This window comes from Zosterops lateralis (assembly GCF_965231275.1).
Source record: "Zosterops lateralis genome assembly, chromosome: 6".
In the NCBI taxonomy this organism is placed as follows: domain Eukaryota; kingdom Metazoa; phylum Chordata; class Aves; order Passeriformes; family Zosteropidae; genus Zosterops; species Zosterops lateralis.
In genome coordinates this window covers 10,853,686-10,867,852 of record NC_139761.1, presented here as the reverse complement: position 1 = coordinate 10,867,852, position 14,167 = coordinate 10,853,686, and the positions used below count along the sequence as shown (strand labels likewise).

Genomic DNA, 14,167 nt, shown 5'->3' with positions numbered 1-14,167 from the left:
TAGCAGAGCTGTTCTTACAGAGTATCCTAGAAACTGTCACATGCCTTAAGTGTTCCTGTTCAGCATTTAATCAAGTGCTTTGTAACTTATAAAAAACCTTCTGCAAAGATACAGGAACCCATTTATGAGGAACAGTATTGTGAGTGGCAAGCTATTGATGCTTCAATTCATGGAGTTGAAAGATCAGCCGAATTTTAAATGCAAAACTAAAAATAATATTTTTATTGAAGTTTAGAAATGTGACTTTAATATAAAGCAGGTACATTGAATGCAATATAAAGACCTAAAATTTCCTTAGCATTAATGGCTTTGCAGGGCTCAGGAGACATTTAAAACTCTCTGTGTACACACACAACACCTATTATGCAACCCTTGAAACTAAGCACATCACTCAGGTGTGGAAAAGCAGCTCTTTTAAAAGAAATTATCCTTACATTTAAGAAACCTATTATGGCTATAAATAGGGCAACTTTACAAACAGTGATTGTCTACTGGCTTTTTATGGAATCCTAACGAGAATTTTAACTTTTCTTTTCTTTCTTTCTTTCTTTTTGGTTTCTAAGTGAAAGCTGAGAAGCTTTTAAACTATTTTAAGTGTTTTGGGGGAGGTTTCTGAAGTGAACATGTGTTGACCTGTACACTACCTGAAAGGTTTGTGAATCTGAAGGGATGCTGGATCTGAAGGGAGGATGTGAGTTGTTGCCAGACTTTAAACTTTCTACCGAGAAAGCCAAATCAGCAGTCTGTCAGCTTATGTGCAGTTATATTTGTAGCAGCCAGTTTGCTACTGACAGGCTGTGGCACTGTCAGCTGCACTGAAGAGTGTTTTGTGAGGGCTTTGTACTTGCAGGAAGTCTTGCCTGGACTTTCTGTTGTGTATTTTATATAAACTAAGCAGAACTTTTGCCCTACATCAGTGGTCTTTATAGGGAAAGACAACCAGCTTGTTCCTGGAGTTTTTTTTGCTTCCTGGAGTTCCTTTAAGATGCAAACCAGACCTGTTAAGTAAGCTGGGAGTGGCCCTGTGCTGCTGCTCTGGTTGATCCTTGGCTTAGGATTCCAGGGCTATTCGGGTTGGAAGGAACCTCTGAGAGTCTCCAGTCTAACCTGCCCCAAGCAGGGTCAGCTGTGAGATCAGATCAGCTTGGAACAACAGTGATGTAACTACAAATTACTCTGTTGCTAATATTAAGTGATCTGTATTTGGGCTATAAAATCAAAAAATCCAGAAATCTACTCCTGTGCTAATAAAATAGAGATTTCCAGTGGCAAGTATTGACGCTGGTATTTCTGTCAGAAACTTGTGTACAGAAACAAGGAAAAAAGTTGGCCAGAAAATACTACAAAAGTGCCTGGGATAACTCTGCTTTCTTGTGTTCCTCAGTGTCCTCTGTCCTTGGGCAGCTCTGCAGGAGGAATAAACAAGTTTAGTTTTCCCTGTCCTCGCTAATGCAGTGAGCAGGCCAGGGAGGATTCTGTCCTATTCACAGGAGATTCTGTAGAGCAGAGGGCTCCAGCAAGGGCTGCTTTGCCTTCTCTTTTCAGCTGAGCTTTAAAGAGCATGTGTGAAGTTCAAAGAAACTCACTCAGTAATAATTCCAAGAGTTGATTTATTCTGTTATTTGTACAGCATTATAACAAGCACAGCTCTCAAATTGTTCTGTTTCTAGACCCTGGACAGCAAGGTGTGGAAGGCATAGCAAGTTACAGGTAATCAGTTTTGAATTCCAAGCTCCAGAAATACTGAGGAAATTTTTTTCAAAAGTACATTGTCATGGTTCTGTGTGTCCTCTCTTTTATTGTGCACCAGGGCTGTACATACATAGCCAGTCTGCTGCTCAGGATAAGTTAATTCTCTGGACAAGAGAGATTTTCTTAAGAGGATTTTTTTGGCAGTAAAATTTTTATTAAATACTTTACTATTCTGTCTCAGTCTCACAGCTATGACCCATTGAAAGCCAGTCTCCTGGCAAATGTAATATTAAATATTATTAAGTACCTAATGGAAGCCTTGTGATGAATACAGTTGAAATTACCTGGAATAAATTGATGAAGTAATTAAATATCTTGGCAATGTTTTCAGCTTGGAAAGAATTGTAACATGTATGACACATTTCATTCAAGTAAAATTTGCAGAAAGCTACAAATATAAGTCAGGAAAATAAAAGATAAAGGAAGAAATAACATCTGTCAGGGACTGTGATTAAATGCTGACTTAAAATAATATGATTCACTGTTTAGGCAATCTTATTATGAAAGCTCTAAGTCTTGGATCAATAAAATAAATCTTAGATAGATATTAATCTCTGGCTTTGACCTTAGAATTACGTACAGCTACAGAACCAAGGTTATTGATGCCCATCCTAATTAGACATTTAGACATCAGAATCTGAATACTTAAATATTTACTTCAGACTAAGGCAACTGGTTTTTGCTGGGTTTTTTCTGCCATTTTTTTCTTAATGTTTATGTAGTTGAAGCTGTGATTAATATGTTTCATTTGACTGCCCTTCTACTGGAAGTCATGAATCCAGGGTGAATGGGGTTCTGTTAGATGGCTGGATTATTTTTTTTCCCTCCCTCCTTCCCCAGCAGAGTGAGAGTAATGTTGCTAAGACAGTTTGCCATGGGAGTTAACTAAATGAGAATAGGAGGTCCCCCAAACAGTTACATGGTTCATGTCTTATTTCTAGTGTATGGATTCATCACACAAACCTAAATGTTCGATTTTTCTTTTGTGAGCAAGCGTGAGGTTCTCTTAAAGCAGAGTTTTAATCTGTTCAGAGACAGGACTTGGAAGCTGTTGATGCCCAAGGTACAGCAGTTTTGTTCAGCTGTGTTGCTGCCTTTACCCGGGTGTGTGAGGTTCCTGTTGTTGCCTAAAACCTGTTATTCCTTGTCTCTTTGCCCTGGGGGACAGTACCTCTGTGTGTTGGAAGGAACAGACTTTTAGCACAGGTGTCAGCTGGCCAAGGTGCCAGTCCCAGAGCCTTGATCAGCTGAGATGTTCTTCAAGGCCTGCACAGGTAAGCCTTGATATCCCTTGCCTTCATCAGCTGCCCCATTCTGCTTTCAGTCGTGATTATTGACAGTGTTGCTCTTATCATGAATCATCCACAATTGAGGAAGATTCTCAGAGTGGACAGGCTGGAATTGTGCTGAGTATTTTTCAGAACATTTTGAAGGCATTGGGACAGGGAGTGTGCAAATAGCTTGCCGCCAGCTGCTCTCTTGAGGGTGTCTGTGTCTGTGCTTTTAACTTCCATGCCTGGCAACGCTTAATCCCAAGACTTTTTGGGTTTTTTAAAAATACATCATCATTTTGACATGGGGGGCAGTTCGTATCACGTTGTTCAGTAAAGATCTTAGGATTTGACAGTTTTTTATGGACACAGATCTCATGTGAAAGCTTTTCTCTGAGAATCACATCTTTCACCAAATAGCAAATGGGCCTAGTGGTGAGCTAATGAAGCGCTGAGTCCCGGGCATGATTGAATTTTATGAGTAAGCACTTTCCTTGTTCTTAGCAAAATCCAATAGCAGCCTTCATGCAGAAATAAAGAAAATGTCTCCTAGTTCCTGTGCCCATTGATTCTACTCTCTTTCAGTTAAGAGATATCTAGACCAAAGCAGTACTTTAGTGCTTGTAGATCTGATTTATCTCCACGAGACAAGTGTGCTGTAACCGAAAGCAGTAGCTGCATGTAAATAAAAGGCGGAGCAGCCCTGCCAGTAGAAGCCTGGCTAATTCTGGGTTGAATTAGTTTATTTATACTTCTTTTAAGTTCAGACAGATTCTTAACTGCCATCTGGTTCCCAGAGAACAGCTAGAATAAGCACAGTGAAATCTGTGCTTAGATTTAATTTATCAGAATTTCATGTGTTGCTAGGTTTGTTATCACACTATTTCATGAGATGGGGAACTTCAGTCACACCAAAATTGTTGGACAACAAAAACCAAAGCTAGTGGTGTAAAACCTCACCCAGACAAAAGAGCAAGGTATAATTTGAACATAGGCACCTACTGATTCTTTGCTGCTTAAAGGGACAGTGAAGATTGAGAAGGTGGTAATGCCTGTAACCTCTACTGGCTGGGGAGTCTGTGGTTCTCTCATCGCTCAGTGTGATTCAGGCCAAGTTGTATTTACTTTAGAATGGATCTTCATTCTTAGGCATTGAGTCCTGCTGCAACTTCTGTCCAGAGGAGAGAACTTTGAATCTCGTAGTTTGCTTTAATTCTGCATTTATTTGAGGTCTGGCTCTATGTGTTTGTGTAGCTTGCTCTTCCAGCTAGAAATGCTACCCCAATTCTGAGATTCTCTCTTGACATCACTTGTTTGTAGTGATACAGGACAGGGGAATGTTACACAGTCTAAGATGTAACTTCAAGGCCTTTAGGATTTGATCTTTCAGCTTCAAATCATCAGCCTGTGAATGCTCTGTGGCAGGCATACACATTATCCTGCCATTTCCCAGTAGAACTAGTATTCTATTTAATTTCTCCTTGAAGAGGTATTGGTAATATTCTCTTTCAACTTATAATGGATCTCTGGACTCTGGGGAGTAACTTTTTAGTCTGCTGACTTCAGAAATTGTAATACATCATGTCATTGTGGAGTTTTTAACCAGGAGACTGTACACCTGATTAAACTGGTTTATAATATGTGCTGCAAAACATAAGTGCAACTTTAATACTGTTGTGTATAAATGCTTGTCATGCATATCCTGTAGTTAAATTTGCCTTGGAAATGGCTCACCTGTGCAGCTGGTTGGGATTTTCCCTACTGACAGGTCTAGTTTCTCTCTGTGTACCTCTGTGCATACCAAAGATCTGCTGTTCTTCAGACCTTGTCCTCCAAGGTTTAATGCTCTGGAGCAATTCTATTTTATGTGAAACTTGTTTACTTTCTCTTCTATTGCTGTTCTGATTTCCTCTGACTAAATAGACTGAAAAAATATATATCAAAATTAGAATCTGAGCGCCAAATCTCAGCTACATCTGAGGCCTGTAATATTGTTGAGTATCTGCAGCTTTCTAATTACAGACTCTGAACCTTGTAAATAGGGAGGTTAAAAAACAAGGTTGAACCTGATGTATGATCTTGCATATTAAATTTGTGGGGTTTAATCTGTGGATGATGAAAGATTTAGTTGTCTGTTCAGAAGTGATATGGGGATAAACACGGGTGACACAAGTGAGGGAACATTTTAAATTGCTTTTTTGTTCCTTTTGATTCTTCTGACACTTAGTGCTAGATCTTAATTTGTTTATATTGAAATCCCTCAGTTTTGTTAGCACTTATTTTGTCTGAGCTATATTTGAATTTTGTTTTCAGAAGCAAATTACTTTGTAGCTCAGTGGTGCAAAATGTATTTTATAATCAAAGTAATAGTATCTTGAGTCATTGTTTCCAAAAAAAATGTTCTCTTTGGAGCTGGTTGATAATATTTTGTGATTAGGGAGAATAATATCATTTGTTTGTGTGTTGTTAAAGGATAGACTTAGAGTTCAAGAATTGTGTGATTGAGAATATGGTGTTTTTAATGGTTGTACTCAATACTGAGAAAGTACTACTAGAAAAATAGAAGATACCTTGTCTCTTGTGATGGCTCTCCTGGCAGGAGGAGCCTCTGGTGTCTTGAGGACTCACAGGAGCCTTTGTGCTGTGTGTGGTTGTCATTGATTTGTCACCTGCTGTAGGTGCAAAGGCAAGGGCAGGTGTACTTTGTGTACTTGCATAATATAAAGAGAGAAATATTGTGATAAGATCTTGGATGTCTCATAAATGCAGAGCTGCTTTTTAAAGTAGGGTTTTTGTGACTGCATAAATTGTTGTGTGGTATAAACATTATTTTCAAATAGATGTGGTTATGTGCACATGTTGTGATAAACTGTCTGAATTCTGTTTGCTCTCTTTGCAGGCGGCGGACTTGAGCAAACCAATAGACAAAAGGATATACAAAGGAACACAGCCTACATGCCACGACTTCAATCACTTAACAGCCACAGCAGAAAGTGTCTCTCTCCTAGTGGGCTTCTCTGCAGGCCAGGTCCAACTTATAGACCCTATTAAAAAAGAAACTAGCAAATTATTTAATGAGGAAGTAAGTAGAAATCTTAATATTGTCGCATGCAATGTATCTGTGATATTGAAGTTCCTGGATTTTCAAAGTTCAGTAGACATGGCTCCATTTGCCTTTGTAGTCTATTGTTCAGTCACTGCCTTTGTTTTTCAGCTGTTCCATTGGCTTGGCGTACTTACATAAAAATGCTATTTATTGTGAAAAGATGAAGGCATCTTGTGGGGTTTAAGATTAAAAATTAGGGTTTTCTAGTTTGGGTAGTACTGTAACTAGAGTTGGTACAGATGGAAATAAGGTCTACAAATCTAAGTGTTGCTGTGTGTGCTCTGAATTCAGTTGTTTCTGAGGCTTCCAGTTGCCAATGAAGAAGAAAATTTTAAGCTGCTATTTAAAGCATATTATGGTCAAAATATTAAATAAGCTAAAAATACAAATTTGTTATGGTCAGGACATTACAGCAGAAACTGCCTATATCAGGTATTCCTAAAGGCTTGACTTGGATAAGAGTAGGATATAAAGCTGAGTGCACAGAAATGCTGAGGGTTTATGAGGTCTTGGCCATGAGATGTTTGGAAGGAAACTCTCCATCTGCTTTCTCTGCTGCCATGCAATAAGGAAAGATGAAAGAATTACTATGGGGAGCACTGATGCCAAGTCACAGGACCAGTGCTCTGAGTACCTGGTAGCATTGACATTCTTAGAGGAGTAAGTGTCCAGATGCTGGTAAGGAAAGAAATCCAGTAACTGGGATGGCTTGTGGCAGCATTTTCTCCAGAGGATAAGCCATAGGAATTTGGGTGGTCTGGGGGAGGTGATTTTCTTTTGGGGATTGTTCTTTTGCTCCTTTTTTGTTTTAATCCAGCTCTGTAGAGAGGTTTGCTGGTATCCTGGTTGGTTTTTGTTTGTTTGTTTTTCTTTTCTTTTTTGAAATTCCAAGTCTGGATTAGAACTTCATCTGTAAAGTTAAGCCTTGCTCAGCTTTCACAGTATACCTTTCCCGCCTCAGAGGGATGTGTGGCCTTGCTCCTTCCTTGTGCAAAGGAGATTGAAGTATTGTTCTATCTGGGGATGTTTTATAATTAGATCTAATTCCTCCTCAGCTTTCTAAATGTAGCTACGTGTAGATCAGAAAAGGGGCGTTTTTCTTCCTACCTGGCCTTGTCCCAGCTGCTCTGCCTCTGCTTGTGTTGAGTGGGAAACAGAGCTGGAGAATCTTTTAATGAATCTTTGTCTGTTGGTAGAAACCTCTGTATAATTAGTTGAAATGTTAATTTTAGCATTATCCTACCACCCCCACCCACACCCCCCAAAAAAAGTGTCTTATTTATTCTTGTACGATAATATTATAAATATTGAGAAGGGTAGCAGATACTCTAAACAGCTGGTTTCACATCACAGAGTAATTCCCACTCCTGTAGCTGAGCTGTAGTTCCTTTGGGAAGAACTTGAGGTGGAATCCTTACATCAAGGCCCAGTGCTATTTTTCAGGCCCTGATGGTGTTTACTGTCTGGTGACTGCAGTGCAAAGCTGTGCTGCAGGATGAGTAGTTCCTGTGGTGTTCCCCAAACGCTGGAAGCACTGAAGCCACTTCCATCAGCCAGAATTGCTTTTTGTCTGTGCTACAGGCACATCACTTCAGTGTGATGGAAATAGGCCCTTTGACAGTTTGGTGGAAATTTAAGTGAGGTGATCTCTCTTCTACCAAGCTAATGTAAGGATTTCCTCAGTGCTACCAAAACTACACACACAGGAGGCTGCAGTTAAATGGCAAATTCTTGTTTCCTATGCTGACCTTATCTGCAGTTACAACCAACACCAAAACATATATATATATATATATTTATTCTGTCAGTTACAGTATTGAAGTTTGCCCTAGATTTGTTTGTAAGTTCTGACTTGTAATTAAAGCCCATTTCAGAGAAGCATTAGTGAGCTCGGATGTTTGAACCAGTTCATTTGCTTCAAGATGAAGGTGCCTATTGGGTTTTGAATATATTTTCAGTTTAGATAGTCTTTAGGAATAACTGTAGGCATGAGGTGGTCTGAATGAGAGTCAACATTGTTCTACAGATCCAGCACTAATGCCAGAGGTAATAGAATTCACCTCCTGTCCTGTGAGCAATTTGGTGCTTCAGAGCTCTGCTTTGACTCTCAGCTGTGGTAGAGCAAACAGAATAGCAATCAGAAAATATGATACATGAAATAAATCAACTTGTTGTGGTAGGTTATGTTGAACATAAAATGCAATAGCCCTGACATAGTCTTAACTTATTACTCTTTTTTTTTTTTTTTTTTTAAATTCTATTGATGTAGAAGATGACAGGGACTCGAAAGGCTGAGGTGAGTGATAGATCCTGTGCAGCTTGTGGCTGCCTACATAAATCCATCTGTATCCACAGTGTCAAAATTAAACCACTGATATTTTCTTAGTCCCCAAAGCAGTCAAATATACCTCACAGATTCACTTGTTTCCAGCTGGTAGTTTGTTATTATCAAACTAGCCAGTGCTTTTTCATCTTACTTTTTAATCCTTTTTTTAATTTAAACTGAAGCCTTGAGCTGCATTTTTTCTCTAATAAACTTGTCCCGTATGTTTGTTGCCAAAGCTGTGTAAGACCATAATGCATATTCTTTGATTACCTCAGATTTTTCAGTCCTTTGTGGCCTGTGCCCATAATTTTGTCCCTTCAAGTTCTTCATAACATGACCAAGATAATCTTGGTTTGTGTTTCTGACTGATGAGCGAAGCTTCTTCACTTACTATTCTTCTGTCAAATTGAACATAAGCTCTTTATCTCACATCCCTCCCTGATGTGCTGATACGGCATTCAGCCCATTCTTGTAATGTATCTGCTGCTCCTACTGACTGCAGGTCAGGTTTGTTGTGCTGCAGAACTGTATGAACCCAGCTGAAAGCTTTTAAAACTCCTGCAAGTCCTAATTTCAGAGTTTTTATCTTGAGAAGGGGATACGTTGTAGTCACTTGTGCAAGTCAGGTTAAAGTCTGTCTGCATCTTGTCTCCCTGAGCTGATCTGTTCTCATTGCAAATTGTAACCTTCTACTTTTCACAGCGTCCTTGAAGTAAAGATCAGGTTTGCAGGGTTTCTCTGCAGTATTTAGGATCATGTAGCCCACCATGGCTATAAAGTGCCATTTCTGGTATAAAAGTTGAGCAGGTGCTCTTACAAGTAGAGCTTGCATGTCAGATTGAGCTGCTTTAGTAAAGAGCAAGAAATTTTGCTTTTGTTGCCATATTGGCAGTGAGAAGACTGGTGCCTACAGGAAACCAGCTGGGCTCCTGGTGTGTGCCAAGTAACTTCCTCTCTAATGTTTCTGATGCCATCATTATTGATTGAGGCATGCATGATATATATCAGTGAATACACAATGAACTAGTTAAAATACCACAACAGAATCACAGACTGTATTATTTTAAAGCTACTCCATTTGAAGGAACTTTGTCATATTTAGTTACATCTCTCAGCTGTCAAATACACCATGGCTGTTTTAACCAATGAGAAATTACAGGAGAGGCTTTCTGGTTTTACACTGAGGTTGACAGCAGTGGAAGTGTAATCTAAAATGGCCAGGTGCTGCTTTCCAGTGACAGTTCCACAACAGATAACAGTTGATGTATTATCCATTAGTTTGGGGTTTTTGTGTGAGATAAACAGCATAGCAAGGTTTGGGGAAGATTCTTTTTTCTTTGTTTTTAGGGCTTTTGTAACTTGTTCTGGTATTCCTTAGGCTCTTTATATTTGCACTCTTGCCTTTTGTGTAGCTCAGCTCTTCTTTCTGCTTACAATCAATATATCAAATACAAATCTTGAATGTGCTTGTAAAGAATTACTTGTCTGCAAGTTGCAGCTGAGTGGTGCCATGGACAACATGGTAAGTTGTGGAAACAGTCAAAAAAGTCAAACTTTACCTGTCAGTTCTTAGAGTGTTGAAGACATTAAGACCAGGAATGTTTGTTTAATGTGTGGGCATTCTTTTGCAATGATGAACTCTATTAAAACATTTTGTTTTAAAGGAAAGTGCTTAATCAAGTGGTAACAGAGTATTGGCAGGTCCTTGGCTATTGAAAGGAAAATAATTGGAGGTTGGGGATTCTAAAGTGAAAAGTTTGTGGTGCCCTGTGAATTCACCCAGGCAGGTGCATTTACCACTGACTTTCCAGCCACATGATAACAGGGTCACTGTGTATGCAGCCTTTGCTCCCTGAATCAGTAAAAGCTGGTAGCGTCTTTTTCAGAGGTCACATTTTATTTGTGATTTCAGATAAAATCAGAGCCTAAATTTACTGCTCTTGATTTGTAACCTGTGTGCTGCATAATACAGATGAGTAACTGCCTTTTTTCCCTCTAGCTTATTCAATGTTTTCATGTTTCCTTCTCATGCTGTTCAACCTACACAGGGAAAAGCAAACCAAAGAGCACTGCCTTTAGATTCATAACAGATTGGCTTGAGTGAAGTATGGCCTTTGTAGAATGTGACTGGACCATAATAAAACCTTTGAAAGCACTTTGAAAATAATTTCCTCCTTACTGCCTGATAAGTTTTTGCAAATACAGTAGCATAGTTCCTGTCTAGAAAGTTAAGTTCACTTTATTTAAGTATTGCTCCTCATCCCCCAGAAAGCTCAGATTTACAGCTAACCATGAAAACTTTAATTTTCAGAGTTTCTGATGTGTATCTTCTTTGTTTTTCACAGAGACTAATAGACAAGTCCCGAGTAACCTGTGTAAAATGGGTACCAGGTTCGGAAAGCCTTTTCCTAGTAGCTCATTCCAGTGGCAATATGTACTTGTATAACGTGGAGCACACTTGTGGTACCACAGCCCCGCACTACCAGCTACTTAAACAAGGAGAGAGTTTTGCAGTGCATACTTGCAAGAGTAAATCCACAAGAAACCCTCTGCTTAAATGGACAGTAGGTGAGGGTGCCCTGAATGAATTTGCCTTTTCCCCCGATGGGAAGTTCTTGGCGTGTGTGAGCCAGGATGGTTTTCTTCGCGTGTTTAACTTTGACTCGGTGGAATTGCATGGTACAATGAAAAGCTACTTTGGAGGATTGCTCTGTGTGTGTTGGAGCCCCGATGGGAAATACATAGTGACAGGCGGAGAGGATGACTTGGTGACAGTTTGGTCTTTCGTGGACTGTCGAGTTATAGCGAGAGGCCATGGACATAAGTCATGGGTCAGTGTCGTTGCGTTTGATCCCTATACCACTAGTGTAGAAGAGAGCGATCCGATGGAATTTAGCGGAAGTGATGAGGATTTCCAAGACCTTCATTTTGGCAGAGATCGAGCAAATAGCACGCAATCTAGACTATCCAAAAGGAACTCTACAGACAGTCGTCCAGTAAGTGTTACGTATAGATTTGGTTCGGTAGGCCAGGACACGCAGCTCTGTTTGTGGGATCTTACAGAAGATATCCTCTTCCCCCACCAACCTCTCTCAAGAGCAAGGACACATACAAATGTCATGAATGCCACGAGTCCACCTGCAGGAAGTGGTGGAACTAACCCAGGAAGTAATGGCAACAGTATCACAACACCTGGAAACTCTGTACCCCCTCCTCTTCCACGGTCAAACAGCCTTCCACACTCTGCAGTCTCAAACGCTGGCAGTAAAAGCAGTGTCATGGATGGTGCCATTGCTTCTGGCGTTAGTAAATTTGCAACCTTGTCGCTACACGATCGGAAGGAAAGACACCATGAAAAAGATCACAAGAGAAACCATAGCATGGGACATATATCTAGCAAGAGCAGTGACAAACTGAACCTAGTTACTAAAACCAAAACGGACCCAGCTAAAACTTTGGGAACACCTCTCTGTCCCCGAATGGAAGATGTTCCCTTGTTAGAGCCTCTTATCTGTAAAAAGATAGCACATGAAAGACTGACTGTGTTAATTTTTCTTGAAGACTGTATAGTCACTGCTTGTCAGGAGGGATTTATTTGCACATGGGCAAGGCCTGGTAAAGTGGTAAGTTTTAATCCTTAATGCTGCATCAAAGAACTAGAACTCTGAATAGATAGTTTTCTTGAAATATAATGAATGTTGAATATAAAATTTCTTTATGCTTAATGTAAAAAGAATATCCTCAGAGCCATACTTTTGGATACTGCATGCCATATTTCTGAATGATTTGAAGTGTCTTGGATACAATTATTAAATATAGTTGCCTTCCAGCAGAAGAAATAAATACTGTGCATCTAAACTATTGATCAGTGTTCTTATACTTAAGCATAACCACAATATGGTGAAAGCTATTTATGTAAAAATTGAAGTAAAACCTGTCAAACACTAAAATAATCATAATCCTTCTAATGTTTTCTACAAAATAAGCACTCCCAATGAGAGTAGCTTATGAAAAGCTGCTGCTTCTAAGTCTAATGAGAAACGTGAGCCTCTGAAAAAATGAAAACCAAAGTGTTTTATTCCTCCATACTTTTCTGTGGTGGCCTGCCATTAATGTGAAACCACTTCTTATTAAAACATCAGCCATTTTATGCACAGATTTGTGAGCCCTGTACTAACTGTAGTTTATGCTCTTGAATTGTGAATCAGTATTATCAAGGAACTCTAATTTTAGCCAGGTTTTGATTTATGTATTTAAGTTAGGGAAAATCCTGCAAGCTTTCTCTCAGTATTTTCAGTGTTCTGTTCCTGTCAGGTTTGTTAGGCAGTTCAACCACTACAAGCTCATGTTTTTGATGGCACCTGTTCCATCAGCTGAACCTACATTAGTCTATTACTAGTTTTCACTCTTGTTGTTGATGCACTTGAACACGTATAATATTTTATTTTTCTTCTGTCCAATGTATAGATAGCTAAATTTTGACTGAAGCTAAGTGTGGTGATTCTTACATTAAAAAGTACTTTGTGCTACAATAGCTCTGCCTGCCAGCAACAGTTCAAAGGAATACAGCTATGAAAACATTTCCAGAGTTGATCTGAGAAAAAGGACCATTATTTTTGTGAAAATTTCTGAAAGGGGATGTAGATTATCACCTGAAGTAAAAGAAATGATCTGGTAATACCCGAAAAATGCCATGTTGAGCAACATAAATGAATATCTGTTGTTTGTTAGATTTAAACCATTTGGTTCATAAATCTGACTTTTGAAGTAGAGGTACTGTATATATTTAGATACCACATCTTCACTACTATAAACTTGCAAGTAAAAGTTAATAATTTTTCTTAAAATTGTTTGTATAATGTAGGCTTTTTTGAGATCTTATCAAATTTGTCACAAATTTGTCATAGGTATGCATAAAAATCTGTGTCTGTTCTGCATCTTAATGCATATTTAAAGGTTGAATCTAAAACTTCAAATTGAAAACCCCTTTATGGGAGAAGGGAGGAGGGTGTTACCTGAAAGTATTTTTTTGCCTGAGAACTATAAATCCAGCATTAATTTAAAAATAAAAAGCACTCCCTTAAAACACTAAATTATTTAAAATGTTTGCTCAAAATGAAAGTATTAAAGCAATTATACTTTTGTGACTCAGTGCACTTCACATCTTATTAATTACAGCAGTGCCTCAGATTGCTATTGTGAGCTACATTTTCTTTTTGTTCCAAAACTCTTTTGCATACTATTAAACACTACACTATCACGTTTATTTTCAGTGGCTGAGGGGGGTTTTGTTAGACTGAGTATAACTTAAATAATTTTGTGTATTGACTTTGATTTGGAATATGACATTTCAAATATTTCAGAGATAAAGTATGCAGTACCAAAAATCAGGATTTATGTATTGGCCAATATGGAAAACTTTAACTACAGGTAAGTAATTTTCATGCTGAAGTTATCACTTTCAAATTTAATATATTGCACACTGATGTAAATGCCATATTCTTTAGGATGTATTTACTTAGAAATTTTCAAATTAATTTGGTTTTCTGATTTCACTTGCATTTCTAGTGAGCTCACTCTGCTGGTAAAATCTAAATTTTGGTGGCATGTTTACAGGGCTTTGTAAGGAAAATACTTGTGCCAGAAGGACGTTATGGATATCCTTTTTGTTTATAGGAAAGCACTTAATTTTATTTAAAGAGAATTGTCAAA

At 38.6% G+C, this 14,167-nt stretch overlaps 1 protein-coding gene across 9 annotated transcripts in view; it reads left to right on the top strand.

The window, feature by feature from the left end:
- Nucleotides 1–14,167, top strand: part of WDR20 (WD repeat domain 20) — a 47,057-nt gene that overhangs the window by 22,145 nt on the left and 10,745 nt on the right. For 4 of the 9 annotated variants that reach the window (XM_083862812.1, XM_083862815.1, XM_083862813.1 and 1 more), the window contains exons 2-4: nt 5,923–6,105; nt 8,399–8,425; nt 10,801–12,078. In XM_083862812.1, the coding sequence (XP_083718938.1) occupies nt 5,923–6,105; nt 8,399–8,425; nt 10,801–12,078 (1,488 nt within the window). Of the gene's footprint in view, nt 1–5,922; nt 6,106–8,398; nt 8,426–10,800; nt 13,886–14,167 lie in introns of all 9 variants that reach the window. The other 5 variants (XM_083862816.1, XM_083862814.1, XR_014590276.1 and 2 more) reach the window with 4 other exon arrangements.